Raw genomic sequence first — 24,245 nt, 5'->3', positions numbered from 1 at the left:
AAATAGTTTGGACAAGAAGAGAATAGAAACTTTCGAAATGTGGTGCTACAGAAGAATGCTGAAGATTAGATGGGTAGATTACATAACTAATGAGGAGGTATTGAATAGAATTGGGGAGAAGAGGAGTTTGTGGCTTAACTTGACTAGAAGAAGGGATCGGTTGGTAGGACATGTTCTGAGGCATAAAGGGATCACAAATTTAGTACTGGAGGGCAGCGTGGAGGGTAAAAATCGTAGAGGGAGACCAAGAGATGAATACACTAAACAGATTCAGAAGGATGTAGGTTGCAGTAGGTACTGGGCGATGAAGAAGCTTGCACAGGATAGAGTAGCATGGAGAGCTGCATCAAACCAGTCTCAGGACTGAAGACAACAACAACAACAACAACAACAACAATAAAATTTTATGACTGGCGCAGTCAAATGCCTGCGACACATCACAGAAAATCGCTGTTGGTGATATTTTGTACTTTAAGGATTTAATTATTTGCTAAGAAAATGTATAAATATCTGACTTACGAGGAGAAAACGACAAGTGCCATAACCCGATTTCCCAGAACCTTCCTCAGCAGAAGAGAAGCCCAAATAAGCGAACACATGTCTACACTTATCCGCAGTTTCTCGATCGTTCCTGAGAGAACAACCTTCAAAATTTTCGAGGTAATTTAGATGCCTTTTAAGATACTGGAAGCTCAGCCAATTTGTGCATAGTGACTAACGTGACATTTGCGCCCTGTGTTCGAAACCCGATTATTGTTTTTATTTATTTCATTTTTTTCATCTACCTACCCATGTTCGTAGAAGGTTACTGCACGAATGTTTCTTATCAGGTTGGATGATACAACGCGTTATATTAATTGTAAAATTACAACTGCGTTTGATAACAAGTGTTATATATTTACATATAATACGTACATGTATGGTATTTTCAGGGTTACAATCTCTCTAAATTATCGTATTCTTATATTTAATTCCTACATCAGTTTTCAATTATTATATTGTATCCGTACGTTTATTATTCAGGGGAATTTGGTGTATTTCCTTGGATGATACCGATAGCAGAAACATTCGAAACGTAGAAATTCCGACCTCCACGCGCATCGCATGAAGGTCGATTTGCCACAGCGACATTTCTTCGTATGAATCTCAGTAGCAAAAGAAATGTCATTATCATTGATGAAAATTTCATGCGTTGGCATTAATTTGGGGGGCAAACCACGCACAACAGGTCTCTTTTCCGAAATATGGCTCTTGAAATTGATTATGAATCAAGATATACTACAGAATTTCATCGAAAATAACTTCGAATAATTTTTCCATTCATTTATTATTTTTCTTTTCTTTTTTAAATTCATTCACTGGGTATACGACTAGTAGACGTATCGGGTGATCAAAACGTCAGTATAAATTTGAAAATTTAATAAACCACGGAATAATGTAGACAGAGAGGTAAAAATTGACACACATGCTTGGAATGACATGGGGTTTTATTAGAACAAAAAAAAAAAAAGTATTGCTAGACACGTGAAAGATCTCTTGCACGGGTCGTTTGGTAACGATCGTGTGCTCAGACGCCACTTTCGTCATGCTTGGCCTCCCAGGTCCCCAGACCTCAGTCCGTGCGATTATTGGCTTTGGGGTTACCTGAAGTCGCAAGTGTATCGTGATCGACCGACATCTCTAGGGATGCTGAAAGACAACATCCGACGCCAATGCCTCACCATAACTCCAGACATGCTTTACAGTGCTGTTCACAACATTATTCCTCGACTACAGCCGTTGTTGAGGAATGATGGTGGACATATTGAGCATTTCCTGTAAAGAACATCATCTTTGCTTTGTCTTACTTTGTTATGCTAATTATAGCTATTCTGATCAGATGAAGCGCCATCTGTCGGACATTTTGTGAACTTTTGTATTTTGTTGTTCTAATAAAACCCCATGTCATTCCAAGCATGTGTGTCAATTTGTACCTCTCTATCTACATTATTCCATGATTTATTCAGTTTTCAAATTTATACTGACTTTTGATCACCCGGTATATGGACAGCGTTATTTCAATATAAATTGGAAAACATTTATGTAGTAATCTTCTACGGAGATGGGTATATAAATGAAAATCAGAGATAGTAGTGGGTTTCGAACACGGGGAGCAATAGTGAAAAGCCGCGTCGCTAGCCGCTATGCCGCCACTGAGGTTGGATCACTTACGCTCTAAAAGTCATATAAATATCTCGAAAAGTTTGACTTCGTCTACTCAGAAACGGTACAATATCTGCGGACAAGCAGGGAGATGTGTTCGCTTATTTTTCCCCTCTGCCACTGAGAGAGTTCTGTGGAAAATCAGGTTATGGCACTTGTCGTGTTCTCCTCGTCAGTAGGGGCCTCCTTTTGAAATCCAATCTGTTATTGGCTGAGTAACCCGTTGCTGCACAGGTGCATAACAACGTTGGAGCACATCATCAACTTAAATTTTTTAGAAAATACTGTAGGAGTGACACTGGGTGACAGTTATTGATATCAGTGAATCACCCTTCTTACAGAGAGACCTTATCAGAAGGTTAGTTGCAGAACCACAAAACCCATTGAAATATACGAGCTGAGGATGTGTAACTCAGCGGGAAGAAGCTTTTAAACTGTAAGATGAGAAAAAGGAGAGGAAGCAGTTGGGTACCTGTAGTAGGAAGCGCAGCCGTCGGAGATGTTGGGGTGGAGCCCATCTGGCTGCAGTACGCAGGGCCGCCACTCCGCCGGCGCCTCGCAGCGCCCGGACGCGAACACAGAGCCGTCCGCACACCGCAGCACTTGCGCTTCGCCGCCGGAGCACCTGCGAAAAAACCATTCCACGTCTCACCTCAGCCGCAGCGTCCTGCTGGTAAAGCACAGCTGCGCAGACTGGACAGTAGGGGAAAGGATCTCGGTAGTAGTGGGGGTTACATCGCGTTCGGCCACTACGCCCTAGGGGAGGTACAGTTCAGTAGCTGAAGCCTCACAAGCAGATAGCGAGTCCGCAAACGATCATATTAACAGGTTATGCCAATGTGACCACTAATTCGAAAAGTCAGTAGGTTACCGAATAAGAACATCAGTGCATGAAGGTCTGAGAGGACCACCTTCCGCAGTGTGCGGCTCAGCAGGCGACAGCAAACTAAGAGAGTCCCCTTTCTGAACGAAGGGGTGGACTCGCCCGGCGCTCAGAACGACAGTACGTTTCTCTGCAGGAGTCAAGTTATTTTGCGTGGACTCTAAGTCCATAGATTTATTGCCTGTGCATAAGAATGCACAGCTTTTATCATACGCACAAAAGTATACTTAAAGAGTAATGTGGAATACAAAGTCAGAGAACTGGCTGGCAATTTGTTCTGACCTGTAACGGCATCTGGGTTCAAAAAATGGTTCAAATGGCTCTGACCACTATGGGACTTGACTTCTGAGGTCATCAGTCCCCTAGAACTTCGAACTACTTAAACCTAACTAACCTAAGGACATCACACACATCCATGCCCGAGGCAGGATTCGAACCTGCGACCGTAGCGGTCGCGCGGTTCCAGACTGAAGCGCCTAGAACCGCTCGGCCACTTCGGCCGGCACGGTATCTGGGCTATCGACCAGTTCATTACAGGTAATATCCTGCACGGATAAGAGAGAACTGAATGTACGAATGCACGGTTCCAATGTTCTCGAGCTTCCAGCTTGTAAATTCCCGACAAATTCGGTAAGCCATTTTATCAATGACTTGAAAGTGAAAGATCCCCCAGGAAAGGTACGAAACAACTTGCGTTTTTGCCATTCTGTGGTTCAGGGAATTTTTCTCAGAATATTCTGCTTAGTTAAACGACAGTAGACTTTCATTTTTCGCCGTGGTCCTTGAGTGCTCTGCATTATTCTTAGCGAGTTAGAACATTTTATTTAAGTTCAGACGAGCTAAATTGAGGACATTTGGACGAAAGATCGCGTTCTCTATCGCATTCTGGCTGTTAACGGAAGTAGTTTCCAGGGCCTTGTAAAAGGCTGTGGCATCCAAAAATCGCACAAGACTACCAAACATTTCAACTTATGAAACTAAATGACGCGGTTGATAATAGAAGCAAGACTGAAGAAAAATCAAGACACTTTCATAGGATTTGTTGATCGGGAAAATGCGTTCGACAATGTGAAATGGTGCATGATTTTCGAAGTTGTGAGAAAAATAGGTGTTAGCTATAGGGAAAGACGGGTAGTATATAATATGTACAATAACCAAGAGAGAAGAATGAGACTGGAAGACCAAGAACGAAGTGCTCGAATTATAAAGGGTGTAAGGCAAGGATGCAGCCTTTCGCTCCCTCTATTCAATCTGTACATCGAAGAAGCAATGAAGGAAATAAAAGAAAGGTTCAAGATTATGATTAAAATTCAAAGTGAAAGGATATCAATGACAAAATTCGCTGATGACATCACTATCGTCAGTGAATGTGAAGGAGGATTACAAGATCTGTTGAACAGAATGAACAGTATAATGACTACGGAATGTGGACTGAGTGTAAATCGAAGGAAGACAAAAGAAATGAGAAACAGTGGAAATGAGAACAGTTAGAAACTTGACATCAGAAACGGGGATCATGAAGTAGATGAAGTGAAGGAATTCTGCTGCCTAGGCAGCAAAATCACCCGTGATGGACGGAGCAATGAGGACATCAAAAGTAGACTAGCACTGACTGGTATCAAACTTAGGCCTTGTTTGTGGAAGACATTTTTAAGAATGTACGTTTTGGAGCACCGCATTGTATGGTAGTGAAACATGGACAGTGGTAAAACCGGAACAGAGGATAATCTAAGTATCTGAGTTGCGGAGCTACACAAGAATGTTGGAAATTAAGGTAAAGAATCAGGAGGTTCTCTGCAGAATCGGCGAAGGAAAGAAAATATGGACAACGATGACAAAAATAAGTGACAGGACGAAGCGACATCTGTTAATCAGGTAATAACTTCGATGGCACTAGAGGGAGCTGCAGAGGGTAAAATGTTGAGAGGAAGACAACAAATAATTGAGGACGTAGCTTGGAAGGCCTATTCTGAGACGAGAAGGTTGGCAAAAGAGAGGAATTCGTGGTGGGCGGGATCAGACCAGTCAGAACAATGATCACTCAATAAATAAGTAAATAAATAAATAAATAAATAAATGACAATCGGTAAATTTTACTCATAGTCGCACAGTAGCGCAACACGGGCGTTACTGCGAGCGGCAGGTGGCCACTATGACGCGTATGCGGAAGCGCAGGCAGGGCACTGGCAGGCGTTACCTGTAGTAGTGGACGGCCGAGTCCGGGTGCGGGTACAGGCCATCGGCGCGCCGCCGGCAGAAGGACGCGTCCAGTGTGGCGGGGGCAGCCGACGCAGTCCGCTCCGAGTCCTCCTGCTCAGCCTTCTGCAACACACAGTGGCATTCCTCTGCTTATACACCGTCATCTCCTCGCACATCGATGCTGCACTGCAGTTTACAAAGTCTGACGTACAGTATCTCATCAAAAGTATCCAGGCATCTACACTGAAGCGCCGAAGAAACTGGTATAGGCAGGCATGTTCATGTACAGACATATGTAAACAGCCAGAATACGGCGCTGCGGTCAGCAACGCCTGTATAAGACAACAAGTGTCTTGCGCAGTTGTTCGATCGATTACTGCTGCTACAATTGCAGGTTATCAAGATTAAAGTGAGTTTGAACGTACGGCGTACGAGCGATGGAACACGGCATCTCCTAGGTACCGATGAAGTGGGGATTTTCCCGTACGACCATTTCACGAGTGTACCGTGAGTATCAGGAATCTGGTAAAACATCAAATCTCCGAAATCGCTGCGGCCGGAAAAAGATGCTGCAACAACGGGACCAGCGACGACTGAAAAGAATTGTTCAACGTGACAGAAGTGCAACCCTTCCGCCAACTGCTGCAGATTTCAGTGCTGGGGCTTCAGCAAGTGTCAGTGTGCGAACCACTCAATGCAACATCATCGATATGGGCCTTCGGAGCCAAAGGCCCACTCGTGTACCCTTGATGACTGCACGACACAAAGCTTTACGCCTAGCCCGTCAACATCGACATTGGACTGTTGATGACTGGAAACATGTTGCCTGGTCGGACGAATCTCGCTTCAAATTGTATCGAGCGGATGGATGTGTAAGGCTATGGGAACAATCTCATGAATCCATGGTCCCTGCATGTCAGCAGGGGACTGTTCAAGCTGGTGGAGGCTCTGTAATGGACTGAGGCGTGTGCAATTGGAGTGATATGGGACTCCTGATATGTCTAGATGTGAGCCTGACAGGTGACACGTACATAAGCATCCTGTCTGATCAACTGCATCCATTCATATCCATTGTGCAAGTGGGCAAATCCAGCAGGACAATGCGACACCCCACACCTCCTACAGAGAGGCTACAGAGAGGCTCCAGGAGCATTCTTTTGAGTTTAAACACTTCCGCTGACTACCAAACACTATTGAGCGTATCTGGAACGTCTTGTAACGTGCTGTTCAGAAGAGACCTCCACCCCTCGTACTCTTATGGATTTATGGGACAGCCCTGCAAGATTCATGGCGTCAGTTCCCTCCAGCACTACTTCAGACATTAGTTGTGTCCATGCCACATCGTGTTGCGGCACTTATGCCTGCTCGCGGGGTCCCTACACGATATTAGGCAGGTGTACCAGTTTCTTTGACTCTTTAGTTTATTAGTGGACATTAACGTGGGACTTGTCGACCCTTAACCTTTACGACGGCTTCATATCTGTTGTGGACACTTCCAATGAGGTGTCTCAATGTCTGCGAAGTTATGGCAGCCCGTTCTTCCTCAAGAGCCAATACCAGACAAAGCGGTGATCATGGAACCTGGAGCCTGCAGCGAAGTCGATGTTATAATTCATTCCGAAGGTGTCTATTGGGTTCAGGTCTGAACTCTCGGTATAAACTGCACTTCAGCAATAACAAAATATAAATCTATAAAAATTTTAAAAACTTTCGAATTTTTCTGTATATTGCTTCAATCGCATTTAACGGCATTAAACATTCGAGCGTCCATAACATTCAGTTAGATTGTGCTGTGTGCAGCCACACTATCTATGACAGCAACCGAAACAAAAAGCCTGTACAGCGCTTTAAAAATATTTCCACTACAGTCAGTAACTGCAAGCAGAGATTATGTAAGCTTTACTTGAAGTTAATAACAAAACATAAAATGTATATGTACGACATCGTCACACTAGGTAGCTTGTCCAAACGCAATATACACTCCTGGAAATGGAAAAAAGAACACATTGACACCGGTGTGTCAGACCCACCATACTTGCTCCGGACACTGCGAGAGGGCTGTACAAGCAATGATCACACGCACGGCACAGCGGACACACCAGGAACCGCGGTGTTGGCCGTCGAATGGCGCTAGCTACGCAGCATTTGTGCACCGCCGCCGTCAGTGTCAGCCAGTTTGCCGTGGCATACGGAGCTCCATCGCAGTCTTTAACACTGGTAGCATGCCGCGACAGCGTGGACGCGAACCGTATGTGCAGTTGACGGACTTTGAGCGAGGGCGTATAGTGTGCATGCGGGAGGCCGGGTGGACGTACCGCCGAATTGCTCAACACGTGGGTCGTGAGGTCTCCACAGTACATCGATGTTGTCGCCAGTGGTCGGCGGAAGGTGCACGTGCCCGTCGACCTGGGACCGGACCGCAGCGACGCACGGATGCACGCCAAGACCGTAGGATCCTACGCAGTGCCGTAGGGGACCGCACCGCCACTTCCCAGCAAATTAGGGACACTGTTGCTCCTGGGGTATCGGCGAGGACCATTCGCAACCGTCTCCATGAAGCTGGGCTTCGGTCCCGCACACCGTTAGGCCGTCTTCCGCTCACGCCCCAACATCGTGCAGCCCGCCTCCAGTGGTGTCGCGACAGGCGTGAATGGAGGGACGAATGGAGACGTGTCGTCTTCAGCGATGAGAGTCGCTTCTGCCTTCGTGCCAATGATGGTCGTATGCGTGTTTGGCGCCGTGCAGGTGAGCGCCACAATCAGGACTGCATACGACCGAGGCACACAGGGCCAACACCCGGCATCATGGTGTGGGGAGCGATCTCCTACACTGGCCGTACACCACTGGTGATCGTCGAGGGGACACTGAATAGTGCACGGTACATCCAAACCGTCATCGAACCCATCGTTCTACCATTCCTAGGCCGCCAAGGGAACTTGCTGTTCCATCAGGACAATGCACGTCCGCATGTATCCCGTGCCACCCAACGTGCTCTAGAAGGTGTAAGTCAACTACCCTGGCCAGCAAGATCTCCGGATCTGTCCCCCATTGAGCATGTTTGGGACTGGATGAAGCGTCGTCTCACGCGGTCTGCACGTCCAGCACGAACGCTGGTCCAACTGAGGCGCCAGGTGGAAATGGCATGGCAAGCCGTTCCACAGGACTACATCCAGCATCTCTACGATCGTCTCCATGGGAGAATAGCAGCCTGCATTGCTGCGAAAGGTGGATATACACTGTACTAGTGCCGACATTGTGCATGCTCTGTTGCCTGTGTCTATGTGCCTGTGGTTCTGTCAGTGTGATCATGTGATGTATCTGACCCCAGGAATGTGTCAATAAAGTTTCCCCTTCCTGGGACAATGAATTCACGGTGTTCTTATTTCAATTTCCAGGAGTGTATATGCATACACACACGCACACACACACACACAAACACGCACACACATAAAATGTATATCTACGACATCGTCACATTGAGTAGCTCCAAACACAATATATATACATATGCATACATACATACACACACACACACACACACACACACACACACACACACACACACATATATAACTTTAATTCTGCAAAATTCATGTGCACAACGTGAACGTATACACAATACAACTGGACCGTAACGTGATTTTCTTGAAAACAATGTTACAGAGAAGTACAGTTATGTTACACATTTTTACATAATATTTATTTACTTTGCATTTAGTACATAATGCATTACAACATTTATGTTACATGTACTCAGTTGAAAAAGACGTACCACGTTTTTTACAAACGGCTTTAACACTTATCGTACAGATTTTGTACAGTTCACAGAACAGTTTCGAATATCCCACCATGAACGTCAATGCACTTTTGCACTATAACGATAACATGTGTTGTTTGTTCAGTTGCCTGTGGTTAGTTCCTAATCAATTCAGCAGCGTCCATGATGCGACGAAGCAGTTCATCTCGTGTATTTACCTTCACTTTGTTCACCTCTGATTTCATCCATCCCCATAGATAGAAATGTAAAGGTGTAAGGTCAGGTCATCTTGAAGGCCAGTTAATAGCACCACCACGGCCAATCCAGCGATTAGAATAGGTGCGGTTGAGATGGTCCCTCACACATAATGTAAGCTGTGGAAGGGTACAGTCGCCGGCCGGGTAGCCGAGCGGTTCTAGGCGCTACAGTCTGGAACCCCGCGACCGCTACGGTCGCAGGTTCGAATCCTGCCTCGGGCATGAATGTGTGTGATGTCCTTAGGTTGGTTAGGTTTAAGTAGTTGCCAGTTCTATGGGACTGATGACCACAGCAGTTAAGTCCCATAGTGCTCAGAGCCATTTGAACCTTTTTTTTTTTTTTTTGAAGGGTACAGTCGTATTGAAAGTACATTCTAGTTCTCTTGACTAAAGGAACGTCTTCCAATAGTTCCACAAACGATTTTTCCAAAAAATGCAGATACCTCTCTCCCGTCAGTTGCTGATTGATAATAAATGGACTTATTAAAAGGTTGCCGATCATGCTGCACCAAACATTTATTGCAAAACGAAGTTGGAAATTGCTATCCACTGAAGCGTGTGTATTTTCCTGTGAACATTGATGATTATTGCGTGTGTTGTTTATTTCATATCGTGAAAACTGGGCTTCGTCAGTGAATTATATGTATGGAAGCAAATGACTATTTTCAATTACCCACTGACAGAATTGAAGTCGTTTGGCATTGTCGCCAACGTGGAGATTTTGGACACGCTGTATGTGAAATGGATACAGGTTTTCCACATGTAATGTGTGTTGTCACCGCCAGACACCACACTTGCTAGGTGGTAGCCTTTAAATCGGCCGCGGTCTGGTAGTATACGTCGGACCCGCGTGTCGCCACTATCAGTGATTGCAGACCGAGAGCCGCCACACGGCAGGTCTAGAGAGACTTCCTAGCGCTCGCCCAGTTGTACAACCGACTTTGCTAGCGATGGTTCACTGACAAAATACGCTCTCATTTGCCGAGACGATAGTTTAGCATAGCCTTCAACTACTTCAACTACGTCATTTGCTACGACCTAGCAAGGCGCCATTATCAGTTACTATTGATATTGTGAATCATGTACTGTCACAACCGACGTTCATCATTAATGGATTAAAGTTAAGTATTTCACCAGCTACGTCCGTTTTCCTAAGTTCTAATTTCCTTGTCCTGTTCCAGACCACATGCCAGCCTGCGTGAGCTAAAACGCGTGCGTTTCGGCCTCCTCTAGTAACACGGTGTTGGCTCTCCTGCCAACCACAACATAATGTTTTCCATAGATTTGTATATGGGACATTCATACGCAGAGACATTCTTTGTATGGTGGTACCGGGACTTTGCTCAACACTTGCGATAATTTCTTCCTGTTCTTGCTAAGTTTGTTAACGTGCACGTTCGGACGAAAAATGTCTACTTGGAAGAGAGAATGTTGCACGCAAAGTGATAAACACCTTGGTAAACAACCCACGGTCAGGTAATCGTAGAGTCGAAAGCGCCTGTGGTATTCTTCTCTTGCAGCGGTAGCACTACCGTCGCAGAAGCCATAAAAATACACCATATATGCGTATTCCTCATTACTGTTGACGTTAGCAGCCCTTGTACTAACACAGTTAACACCATACACTACACAGTTAACCGATCTGTCGCCGGTACACTACACAATGCGGCTTTCACGGCACAACTGCGCAAAGAACGGGTGATTGTATTACGTACGTCACACCACTATAATACGTGGTAAGTTGCATAGCGTAAACATGGCATGTACCCGTGCACGTCACGGTCCAGTTGTATTGCGTATACGTTCACGTTGCGCACATCAATTTTGCAGAATTACAATTCCTTTCAATACCCATACCTTCCTAACGCAGAATTTGCGGGTTATGTTCATATAAGATTTTTTGCTCAGAATTAGATATACTCGTATATAACATAGTCACAGTGGGTAACTTGTTCAAACGACGTTGTATGTATATTTTATGCTGCACTATTGGCCTTAAGTACTAATGGTTCAAATGGCTCTGAGCACTATGGGACTTAACTGCTGAGGTCATCAGTCCCCTAGAACTTAGAACTACTTAAACCTAACTAACCTAAGGACATCACACACATCCATGCCCGAGGCAGGATTCGAACCTGCGACCGTAGCGGTCGCGCAGCTCCAGACAGTAGCGCCTTAAGTACAACCTACGTAGCAAATCCTTGCTTGGGGTTACCGACTGCAACGGAAATAATTAAATGGACGCTTCAGTATATATAAAAAATTTACGACGCTGTATAGGCCTTTTGTTTCAGTTGATGTCATAGATAGCGTGGCTGTACATAACACATTCTACCTGAAGATCTAAAATAAGAATCTTATGCATGATGCAACGTTATTGTACACTGCGAGTGCATTTATATTATTGCATGTGATCGGAAGACGATAGTGAAGCTACCGAAACTGTTCATAATTTCTTAAAAAAGAAATATTAAATGCGTCTGAGACAATATACAGAAAATTTTGAATGTTTTGTAGAAAGTTTTTTATATTTAACATTTGATTATCTACTTACGATCGCTTTCTTCTATTCTGATAATGTCAGATATATTCACTTCAAGAATGTTACTGTCCACGAACTATTCTCTCTCAGATGCTGCCTTACGACACGACCATTGTCATGCTGATGCAATTAGCGTATCCGAATTTTTCCGCTACTGTACACAGTACACAATGCTCCCAAATGTGTTCATATCCCACCGCATTTAGCGTTTTCTTAAGTGCAAAATGGGGACCACACCCTCACCACGAAATACACACCTATACCGTAACACCAAATCAGCCGAACATCATTTTTGGCACTACACCTGATGTCAGGCAACTTTCTGCACGGATTCGCCAAAGCTAAACCCTCCCATCGGATTGCATACTCCAAGTCACTCATTTCCAGTCATCCACTGGCCAGTAGCGCTGGTCTTGACGCTGCGTCAAATATTGCTTGGCACTGACTGCAGAACTGTTTGGCTTACGAGGAGCAACCCGACAATTGTACCCCATTTTATTTGCCTCCCTATGTACAGTCACTGAACTAATTGCACTGCTGGTAGAACTTTGGAACCCGAGAGTAATTTATTCAGCTGATTTCAAACGTTTTTTTACAACCACCCTCGGCCGTACTCGACTGTCCGCGTCCTTCAGTATGTAAGTGTGGTGTCACCGCAAGGCACCACACTTGCCAGGTTGTAGGCTTCAAAGCGGCCGCGGTCCGTCAGTACACATCGGACCCGCGATTCGCCACTGTCGGCGCTAGCAGACCGAGCGCCGCCACTCGGCTGGTTTTACGAGACAAGCTGGCGCACTGCCCAGTTCTACAGCCGACTTTGATAGGAATGTTTTACTTGTTATAGCTTCAGAGATCTCATTTGCAGAGACGCTTGCCTTCATCTAAGTCAGTAGCTACGACCTAGCCAGGCGCCACATACAGTTTATGCACTGACAATTGATCTATATGTGTGAAGCAATCAGAATTGTAAAGAAGTATTCGCATTTCAGTCCGTAACTGCACTTGTAAATATTATTGTACAAAGTCAAGATCGACGTTCACAGCCGATGCTGAATTAAATGTAAGTATTTAATTGTATTCCTGTGTACTAACTTTCTAATCACCTAAGATGTTCCAGATACATCCCGTCAAGTATAGTTCATTGATCCTCACGTCAGCCTACGTGATCAACGCGTGCAATTAATGGCCACACCTCCTGATAAGATTAAGAGTCAAATTGTGTGACTCAGCCGGATCACCCTTTTTCCATGAGGCCCATAGTTCCGCCTCATACATAACAGTAAAGTCTGCCTGATCTTGGTTTAACTGTGGCTGTTCCTTCACTTTTTCACTTCACAATCACATCACCAAAAGTCGACGTGGGCAACCTTAGTAAGGTCCAAATATCCCTGAAGGATATGTGACTCAGATAATGTAAATGACTAGTCCACGTTCGAAGTCACTGAGCTCGCATGACCGACCCATTCTGCTGTTACTGCTTGTGCACTGACGACACAGTACTCCCCGTCTCCTTTTACTGTAGTCGGTTCGCCTCTCGTGACATCTAGTGGTCAATTCCGCATTACAGCGGGGTGTCCGGATACTTTAGATCAGACAGTGTTTACAGGGTGACGCAACTAAGACAGCCCCCCCTCCCCCCCAAATACATCTAGAATAAATATATCGAGATGCTGTTACCTCGAAGTCGTAGTGGAAAATATTACGAATTTCCAGACGCTCGCAAGTGATATTTAACGTTTATAGTCGCCGAATTACGAAACCGACTTCGTTTGTTTATTGGAACTATATACTTTTGTCTGTGGCATTTGAAAGACAACTTCAACGACCTAACAAGCGTGGGACTTGATCAAATAGTATCGAGATAAAGACCCCGCAGACCACTGCCCGGCCGTTAGGAGAAGAAGCTCCACAAACGTCTCGTTTATTATACCAAATGTAAGCAAGCACATAACTCAAGTACGGTTCGCGTGGTTATTATAACTTTAGTCTCTGATGTGAAGACCACAATAACAACATGTCGCATTACATCGCACTTTTCGTAAATAACACTCGGAGAACTGTGACCATGAAGCTAAAGATGCAGTGAAATGTGAAGAGGATGAAATGCGATGGAAAGTAGCTTTCCCAAAGACTCGTTTGGTTGACGCTTCTCCTACTTCCGAGATGACTCTCAGCGACATTCGCATTGTGTGTTACTGCTGCTAATATCTTATCTTCATTTCTTTCATTAGTTTCTCTTCTTTTCCTTGGCGTATGTTAATCTCCAGACTTCCAGTTTCTAAAACTTGTTTGTGTAATGTTTGTGGAGACTGGTCGTGAGTGATTGCCACCATCTGGGAACTATTCCGCGTACAACGGACCGCTTCCTTAATAGTTTGGTGCCTTTCGCCATAAACGATATTCAGTTCATCGACTCTCGTATACAATGTGAATGCCTCAATAGCTTTACAAACAAGTTACCTGATTTCTAAAACAGCAGAACACAGACTGATGGGCTTCAAACGCACAGACAAACCAAAAAACCGTACCTGACTTGCGTGCGTCCATACGTTTGGTATTACAGGGCAGTCGTTTGTGGAACCTCTTCGCCCGACGGCGGGACTGTGATATGCAGCTCTGTTATCTTGATACTATTTGACCAGTTCCCATACGTGTTCTGTCCTTGAAGTTTACTTACAAGGGAACCTCCCCATCGCACCCCCCTCAGATTTAGTTATAAGTTGGCACAGTGGATAGACCTTGAAAAACTGAACACAGATCAATCGAGAAAACAGGAAGAAGTTGTGTGGAACTATGAAAAAAATAAGCAAAATATACAAACTGAGTAGTCCATGTGCATCATAGGCAACATCAAGGAGAGTCTGAGCTCAGGTGCGCCGTTGTCCCGTGGTTAGCGTGAGCAGATGCGGAACGAGAGGTCCTGGGTTCAAGTCTTCCCTCGAGTGAAAAGTTTATTTTCGGCATGTGCGTCAAATGACAGGAATATGTTGTCGACCCACCTAACTTGTACACATGGCGAATGGGTAAAAAGAGTCTTCTACCTTGCTTGATTTAGGTTCTATTGTGGATGTGATAATCACTCCCAAAAAGTGACGAAAACATAAGAGTTTGTCACATAAACTGCAACAAATGAATGCAACAGTTTCACAGTCGCACCGTTTTCCCTGTGCTCTGTCAAAACATGTGTTTTTAACGTTTTCAAATTTTTCCGTGTGTAGAACGTCAAATCTCCAAGCAAATCTGAACATGTGGAATTTTGGAGAGAGAAGTTGATTATGTGTGAGTGCCTGAACTTTGATAATTGTCTGGAAATAAAAAAAATTAAACTTTTCACTCGAGGGAAGACTTGAACCAAGGACCTCTCGTTCCGCAGCTGCTCACGCTAACCACGGGACCACGACGCTCCTGAGCTCACGCTTTCCTTGATGTTGCCTATCTTTCGCATGGACTACTCAGTTTGTATATTTTGCTTATTTTTTTCATAGTTCCACACAACTTCTTCCTGTTTTCTCGATTGATCTGTGTTCAGTTTTTCAAGGCCTATCCACTGTGCCAACATATAACTAAATCTGAGGGGGATGCGATGGGGAGGTTCCCTTGTTAGAAGATTCTTTCAAGTGACACAGATAAAGTATTTAGTTCCCTGCGAGGTGCCGAAATTCAGCGACTATAAACGATGAAAATTACTTGCGAGCGTCAGGTAATAGGCCATATTGTCCATTATAACTTGGCGAAAACTGCACCTTGATATGCTTTGTCTTACTAGATATATTTTGGATGGCTGTCTCACGCAGTATGTGAGTATGACGAAGTAATAGAGGAAAAAGTAGCAAAGTTTGGAAAAATATAGGTAACAATAAACAGAGGTAAAATAAATAAATAAATAAATAAAACGAGGAAAGAAACAAGACTGAAATTTTATAGATAACGGCAGTCCCATTTCTGTTTAGGGAAGTGAGTCGCTGATTGGAAATAAACGCAAAGAGACTCTAACACAATCAACAGAGAGGATATTTGTAAGAGCAGTAAAGAGATGCACAAGGATTGACAGATTTTCCAATTTCGGAAATGAGGGAAGAACTGAAGATGTTTAATATTCTCGATAAATTTCAAGAAAATAGAGGAAACTGGAGTGAACGTCTCGAAAGATAAGTGGAGAGAGATTGCCCCTCCAGGTAAGAAGATTTATCACAATTGGGGGAAGAAGTCAATGGTTCAAATGGTTCAAATGGCTCTGAGCACTATGGGACTCAACTTCTAAGGTCATATGTCCCCTAGAACTTAGAACAACTTAAACCTAACTAACCTAAGGTCATCACACACATCCATGCCCGAGGCAGGATTCGAACCTGCGTCCGTAGCGGTCACGCGGTTCCAGACTGTAGCCCCTTTAACTGCTTGGCCACACAGGCCGGCGAAGAAGTCAATGCAGGCCAAAGACGCGATGGGAACCGCAACAGGCAGATAAAAGGATCTAATGCTTCATGTGAAGACGTTGATGATGGGATATTGCGAACCACTTTCAGTTTTCTGATGATATTGTACAGTTTGCTTCTACTATAGGTAAACCTCAACAGCTAAGAAGTAAATAGGACAAGTTTGAAAGAACCGGAAAATGAATCACATAAATAACGTAAAATAATATGTAACCAACAACTGGGAGAGGAAGCAGTGAAATTTCACAATTGTGATGCAAACCAGTCATTTAAAGTGACAAATTACATATTCTTTTAAAGGTAAATAACTTTTGACTCAGCTTGTTGAACTTTAGAACAAATAATAATTTTGTTGAAAATAGATCTGACTTACATTACGAGAGCCTTAATTAGTCCTACAGCTTACCTGGATAGGTATGATAACGATAATCTGGTATACTATCAAGTTTTGCTAAGCTGTGTCGGTGTTGTCCTCTGCGTGCAGTGGCGAAATTAGAAGTTAGGACACTGATGCTTCACTTTCTCCAGTAGAAGCACCCAGGCACACATGCTCTACCACATAGGTACAGATTTTAATTTAAGAAGACTCCGTTCAGTCTTTTATCAAGATAAACGTATTTAATTGAGCCTTCCTTCGACTCTCATTCAGGCAGAGTTGTGCTATCTCCTACTGTCCTTAATTTATCGCGATGCCTGATCTGCTCCACTGTGATTGTGAAGACAAGGATGAGTCACGCATGTGGCAGGGTATGAATTTGATGGTTTAGCTGAAGACAACGATGAATGAAAAGAGTAGTGCAGTCTATAATGTTATCCTTGGTTTTGTGGCGCCTGTAACCGTCTGTTCATTTTGTAATTTTCGAGTCGTATGCTATCAGTTTGTTCACTTCTGTATTCTTGAGGTACGTTAATTTATAAGTGTGTGTAGATCTGTCAAATCCACGAAATTTTATTTTGTGACAAAAATCAAATGAGGGTTTATATGTAATTGTTTTCACGTTTTAACATTAAAAAAAGAGCAGCAATAACGGTCTAATGTTTTGTAAAATGATTTGTCTAATAATAAGAACAAAACAGACTAGAGAAACATTTAACACGCCTTTGAAATTATGTACAACAAATGAGATTGAATAGTCTACAAAATTCAGCCAGATAATCTCGAATACTCTTTAAAATTCTAAATTAAACATTGAACTTTAAATTCTCAATCGGCATCTCATTTGTCGTACATGATTACGAGCATCAGTCAGACGTGCGTCAGATGTTTCTCTAATCTGTTTTATTTCTTACTCTTAGAAAAATAATTTCAAAAAACATTTGACCGTTCTTTTAAAATTTTTTATTTCAGATATTTTTATTGGCAATTAAATATAACACTAATGTAACTTTATATGCTCCTCGAAGAGATGAGTTTTTGACAGTTCATTTGCATAGCTAGCGGAAAGGTGTAAGTGAAATATTTCAATTTTCTCTTAAATCACTAATTAAGTGCTTATTAATTACTGTGATTACTTTGTAAAACTAGACTTCAAGCTAGTCAGTTTAATGCCCCATTTGTCCATTTCCCGCTTTTCGTCTGGTTGGGAAATTTTCGACCAAAATCCATTATGTAATTCCTAGAGAGTCTTGTTTCTGCCTCGTTTCAGACATCTGACCAACAAATAGCCATAGTCAAATACAAAGTCCTTTTTCTTTAAATTGTGTTAACGATAAATATTTTATATTTTTCTGTCTGTGAAGCGTAATAGAATTTTCATTACAGAATATTTGGCGAACACAAGTCTTTGATAGGGGCAGTAGTAACTTGAATACGCTTAGTTGTAAAGTGGCCTTGATGGAGATGAGTTGTTCGTATGATTGCTTAGAGTGTAGCTGGAAGAAATGTGTTCACAAGATCAAAAATAAATATTACATTTCTTTAAAATTTAATCGGAAATTGAGCTCATTATTTCATTCTGATATGTATATGGAATTTGCACAGAAGCCAAAAAGCACGCCATATTTAAAAGAACGAAGAACCCTCAAGACCGACAAAGATTTAGAGATGCTCAAAATTGAACGCGAACTTCCGTGCAAGATGGTTTTAATGGTTTTCACAACGAAACTTTGTCGCGAAATCTGGCAGAAAACCCGAAGAGTCTGATTGTACACCACTGGTAAGGCGCAATTAATGCCTCCAGTGTGTGATACCAAAGGCGATGTTACTGATGGCAGTACTACTAAAGCTGAGTTACTAACCATGGTTTCCCAAAACTCCTGTTTCAAAGAAAGCGAAGTAAATATTTCGGAATTCGAATCAAGAACAACCGCCAACTTGAGTAACTTAGAAATAGATACCCTCGATGTAGCGAAACAGCTTGATTTACTTAATAAAGGCAAGGCCTCCGGTCTAGACTGTATATTAGTCAGATTCCTTTCAGAATATGCAGATACAATAGATCCATACTTAGCAATTGCATACAACAGCGCGCTCGTCGAAAGATCCGTACCTAAAAACTGGAAACTTGAATAAGTCACGTCATTATCCAAGAAAATAAATAGGTGTAATCCGCTGAATTACAGACCCATATCACTAACGTCGATCTGCAGTAGGTTTTTGGAACATACTCTGTTCTCGAACGTTATGAATTACCGGGAAGAAAATGATTTATTGACAAACAGCCAACACTGATTCAGAAAGTATCGGCCTTGTGAAACACAGCTAGCTCTTTATTCTCACGAAGTAATGAGTGCTATCGACAAGGAATGTCAAATTGATTCTATACTTTCAGATATCCAGAAGTATTTTGATACCGTTCCTCAGAAGCAACTTCTAATCAAATTTCGTGCTCAGTTGTGCGACTGGATTCATGTTCTCCCGTCAGAAAGGCCACAGTTCGAAGTAACTGACAGAAACACATCGAGTAAAATAGGAGTAATTCCTGGCGTTCCCCAAAGATGTCTCATAGCCCCTCTGCTGTTCCTGATGTATGTACACGATTTGGGAGACAGTACAAGAAGCCTGCTTAGACTGTTTTCAGATTGTGTAGTCATTTACAGTCTTGTAAAGTCATCAGAGGATCAAAACCAATTGCAAAATGATTTTGACATATGAATGGTGGGAAAATCGACAATTAACTCTAAACAATGAAAAGTGTGAAGTCGTCCACATGAGCAATAAACAGAATCCGTTAAATTTCGGTTACACGATAAATCAGGGACTACAATTGCGAATAACTTAAATTGGAACGATCACGTAGATAATATTATGGGGAAGGCAAACCAAAGACCGCGATTTATTGGCAGAACACTTAGAAAACGCAACAGTTCGACTAAAGACACTGTTTTCTGGAGTATTGTAGTACGGTGTGGGATTTGCTTCTGACAGAATTGACGGCGGACATTAAAAAAGATCAAAGAAATGCAGCTCGTTTTGTATTATCGCGAAATAGGGGAGGGAGTGCCACGGATATGATACGCGAATTGGGGTGGAAATAATTAAACCAAAGGCGTTTTCCCTTGCGGGAGAATCTTCTCATGAAATTCCAATCACAACTTTCTCCTCACAGTGTGAAAATATTTTGTTGGTGCCCACCAACATAGGGAGAAACGATAACATTATAAAATAAGAGAAGTCAGAACTCGCACGGAAGGATTTAAGTGTTTGTTTTTCCCGAAAGCTGTTCGAGAGTGGAATGGTAGAGAGGTAGCTTGAAGGTGGCTCGATGAACCTCCTGCCAGGCACTTACTTGTGACTGGCAGAGTAATCATGTAGATGTAGATGAAAGCCTGAAGAAGCTGTTTGACAGTTGGCTACAACGAATCGATGGCTGCAGCGAGGTTAATCATTTAGTAATAACTGTGTTCTACTGCTTGTTCACAGTTATTTTTAGAATGTGCCAAATAGTCGTTTTATTGAAATGTAACACACCAAGAACTGTTAATCTTTCGTGGTTAGGGGAGAACTAGTAGGTTACAGGTTCCTTATCTAGCACTGGAATTCATTTGGACGGTGATGGTGATGATATAGAAAAGTTTCGAAAAGGCACCAGGCAGGACTGAATTTTTGCACACTCCTCTCATTTTTAGTGAGGACACCTAGCAAATGTGAAGGTATCTCGGTTTGTGTGTTAGCTCACTAGCGCCTGTACGTCGGCTGCACTTGCTGCACGGCTGCAGGAGGCCTGCCTATCGGGTACGGCGCCACATCATTCTCTGTGGCCAGTGCACTGGTCTATGTGGAACGCTTCGCACGGCTTACTTTAATAATTACGACTCTGTTCAAAATACAAAAGCTGGGAGAGGCGAGGGTGAGGGCGACGGGGCGAAGCGCCAGTAATTTTTTTTCACATACTGTTGAGTTCGTTCTTGCCCCTACACTATGTGCTTCGTGGATTAAGCATAACCCACATACAGGGATTGTAGAGTGGCGAGACCACTCAGGTATACTGCAGGCTAGCAATACCACTGAGAGGGACCAGACAGTATTCTAAACGTATGAATAGTATGTTTTCTTTCATTTCATTCCTCGCTGTGACTCTTTTCGTACTAGGCTAAAATTCCAGTGAAATTTCATCAGCCTTGCTATAAAAAGCTCGATAATCTATTAGTGTCGCCGGCTTTGGTTCCAGTTATTGTCGATTATCATCACAATATTCTGATTTTGTTTCCAGTGGGTTAACGTTTTCTCTGTCTGATGTACTGGACGATGGAACACAGGTACACTCGTGTGATCCACATGGGCAGCAAACGTAAATCCTCGTGAATTTTGTTAGTTGTGTATTTCCTCGGTTTTATGTGTGCTGAGCTACTTTTGAAGTTGTGTTAAGTGTAAGTTGGAATGGCTAAAACGTACCGGGTGGTTACAATTAAAGTGCAGGTACTCACAGAGGCCAAGTGTGGGCTGTAATTATCGTATAGCAGCGAATCGTGGTAGATAAGTTAATGCTTTAACGCGGAACCGATTTAGGCTGTAAAAAAGAAATCAGTTCCAATTTTGGCTACCACATGCAAATCTGGCGCTGTACAGCACCCCACCGACGTCTGCAGTGTTCATGTGAAACAACTGGTATAAGCGGCGATTAATAATAAAATGAACATCTTGCTTTTCTCACTTGTTTGACCTCTTGTGACCACGTCTCGTTCCTAAGCCATGACATATGGAAACAGTTCTATGCGTCTTTCTTGAATTCAAAGCGCTAGATTTGTACCTGGTGGCCAAAATTGTAACTAATTTGTTTTCAGCGTAAATCTGTTCCGTAACATCGTAACTCATTAGAATATCTATCGAGGTTCGCTGGCGTACGATAATTACAGCCAACACTGGGCGTCTGTGAACAGCTGCACTTTAATTGTAACCACCCGGTATATGATCTATGCAAAACATGTGACCGCTTTTATTTGATAAACATTCCTAAACTTTGTTCAGTTTAAATTAAACGTAACTGGCGTAAAAATTCGGTATTATTTAGACACAAGAAATTTTTCCCCTTTAGCACGATAATCTCTTCCTAAACGTTGTGGTTAAGATCACTTCGACATTAAGGAGCAATGAACAGTTTCGTCATAACACCCCTCCCCCCTTTCTTCCGCACAACAATTTAACCGCAAGGCAATCTTTAACGCCATGCTCTAAGACAGGGAGTGACAATATTACGGATCAGCCCGCTTTAATGAGTATAAACATTGATTCTTACCCAAAGAGGATCATCTTTGCTGGAGTTGTCTTCTAATACAGGAACACCGCTTACGTAGGACAGAACTCCTGAAATAAAGAACAATAGTGGTTTATAGCTGCAAAATTTGAAACACTTAATGCACTACGTGAACTATGTTCTAGAGTATCTTACTTCATACGGCAGAAAATTAAGCAACAAAACTGCATATGAAACTGTAGATAGAATAATGGAGATCAATGAATACGTTTAAAACAACAAACTGATGCAATCATATTGTTCAATCATTTAACAATATTTAGATGCATCCACTCTCATGATGAATGTTGAAAAGTGGCGAGAGAGAGAGAGAGAGAGACAGAGAGAGAGAGAGAGAGAGAGAGAGAGAGAGAGAGTCAGTAGTGTCTCTCCTGTTCTTCGTTTTGTTTACTCGTAGCATCAAAATGACGTCAAGGCACGACCCCAAAATACTGGATGAGATAGTTATAATGTCCCGTTAAATCTAATTATGTAATCTGGGATGTGCCAGTAAATACCTACTTCCGGTCAAGAGTCTGACTCTCATGTACAAAACAGCTTCAAACGTTTGAAAAGAGGTGTCTTGATTAGTCGAAGGCAACCAACCTGTAGCGCACAGCACGCTTCTTGCAACGTCTTTCACGGCTGTTTTCTTTTTTAAAAATACTGAGATGATGTTCTTGCGTGGAGAAGACAAACCAGTGAAGAAACGGGCAGCTCTTCTTTGAATCTGCTCTACTTTAGTCAACTTCGGTATGGGTCTCAGATCGAGAAGTATGGTAGTATGACACGGAGAGTTCATGAACCTGTGTGTACCCGTTCTGATTATGCGATGTGCAATATCAAAAGAAAAAAAGAAGAGGATTCTCCAAACAGCAGTTGCATGTACACTAATGTGTGGTGCAGAAGGGTAGTCCCCGGGAGAGTGGCAGCCATGTAGGCTTGACAGTGGAGATGGATGGAATAAAGAGAGTAGCCAGGATATCCGCAATATAGAAGCTCCTATAGTTTCACGAACTTTCGATAAATGCTGTACTAAACGTAGGCTTCAAAATGGCATCTGTAACTGAGGTGCGTTCCAAGCAGAGAGCTGTTATTGAGCTGCTTTTGGCCGAAAACCAGAGCACTGCAGATATTCACAGGCATTTGGAGAATATCTACAAACACTTGGCAGTGAACAAAAGCACGGTGAGTCGTAGGGCGAAGCGTCTGTTCATCGTCGCAACAAGGTTACGTGAAACTGTCCGATCTCCCGCGTCCCGACCGACCGCACACAGCTGAAACTCATGCAATGTTGAAATGTGCGGACATTCTCATTCGAGGTGATTGAAGGATCACAATCAAACACATCACCGCACAGCTAAACATCTCACATGGTAATGCTGACACACTTGTCCAGTTGGGGAAGTCAAAGGTATGTGCTACTGGGTTCCTCACCGCCTTAAAAGAAGATCATAAAGAGCAACGGAGGACCATCTCTGTGGAATTGCTTGCCCGTTACGAAGCTGTTCGTGACCATTTTTTGTTGAACATCGCAGGAAATGAAAGATGGGTTCGTCACTTCGAGGCGGAAACAAAACGGCAATCCGCGGAGTGGCGTCACTTCACCTCTGTCCTTCGAAGAAAAAGTTGTAAGCCGCACCCTCAGCCGGTAATGTCTTGAAGACAGTCATCTGGAACTCTGAAGGGGTTGCTGTATTTGGTGCCTATCCTCATGGTGCAACGATCAACTCTGAAGTGTGTTGAAGTGTAATTGAAGAAACGACTTGAGCGTGTTCATTACCACATCAATTGAAACGAACTTCTTCTTCTCCATGACAACGCAAGAACTCACACATGTCTGCGCACCCGATAGGAGCTCACATACGTTCTCTGGACTGTTGTTTTCATCTGTCCTACAGCCCACATCCCGCACCTTCCGACCTCCGTATGTTTGGCCCAATGAAGGATGCACTCTACGGGAAGTAGTATGAGGATAATGGGCAGGTTACTGACGCAGCAAGACGTTGGTTCCGATGTCGACCAGTAGAGTGGGACCACGTGGGTATACAGGCCCTCCCAGTAAGATGGCGTAAGGCCGTCGTGTTGAACGGAGATTATATTGAAAAATAGGGTTTTGTAGACAAAACAGAGGGGATTACTGAACCTAATTTTCAGAAAAAATGTGTTGCATTGCTTGTTGTATGCCACTCGCAGAAACGTTGTGCCCTCGACTTGGCGTTACGAGTGCAGCGCCTTGATAAGAATGCGACAGCAGTTTTACGTGTGTTGGAATATGCGAAATATTTATCTGTTAC

At 43.2% G+C, this 24,245-nt stretch overlaps 1 protein-coding gene across 1 annotated transcript in view; it reads right to left on the bottom strand.

Moving 5' to 3' along the window:
- LOC126153488 (uncharacterized) overlaps positions 1-24,245 on the bottom strand; it is a 251,625-nt gene that overhangs the window by 46,409 nt on the left and 180,971 nt on the right. The window contains exons 2-4 of the mRNA XM_049916075.1: positions 21,952-22,019; positions 5,283-5,407; positions 2,675-2,827 (exon numbers count right to left, since the gene is read on the bottom strand). Coding sequence (XP_049772032.1) covers positions 2,675-2,827; positions 5,283-5,407; positions 21,952-22,019 — 346 coding nt within the window. The remainder of the gene's footprint in view (positions 1-2,674; positions 2,828-5,282; positions 5,408-21,951; positions 22,020-24,245) is intronic.

Source organism: Schistocerca cancellata, chromosome 2, assembly GCF_023864275.1.
Source record: "Schistocerca cancellata isolate TAMUIC-IGC-003103 chromosome 2, iqSchCanc2.1, whole genome shotgun sequence".
In the NCBI taxonomy this organism is placed as follows: domain Eukaryota; kingdom Metazoa; phylum Arthropoda; class Insecta; order Orthoptera; family Acrididae; genus Schistocerca; species Schistocerca cancellata.
Note: the sequence above shows the minus strand (reverse complement) of the source record. Positions and strands in the feature narration are given on the sequence as shown.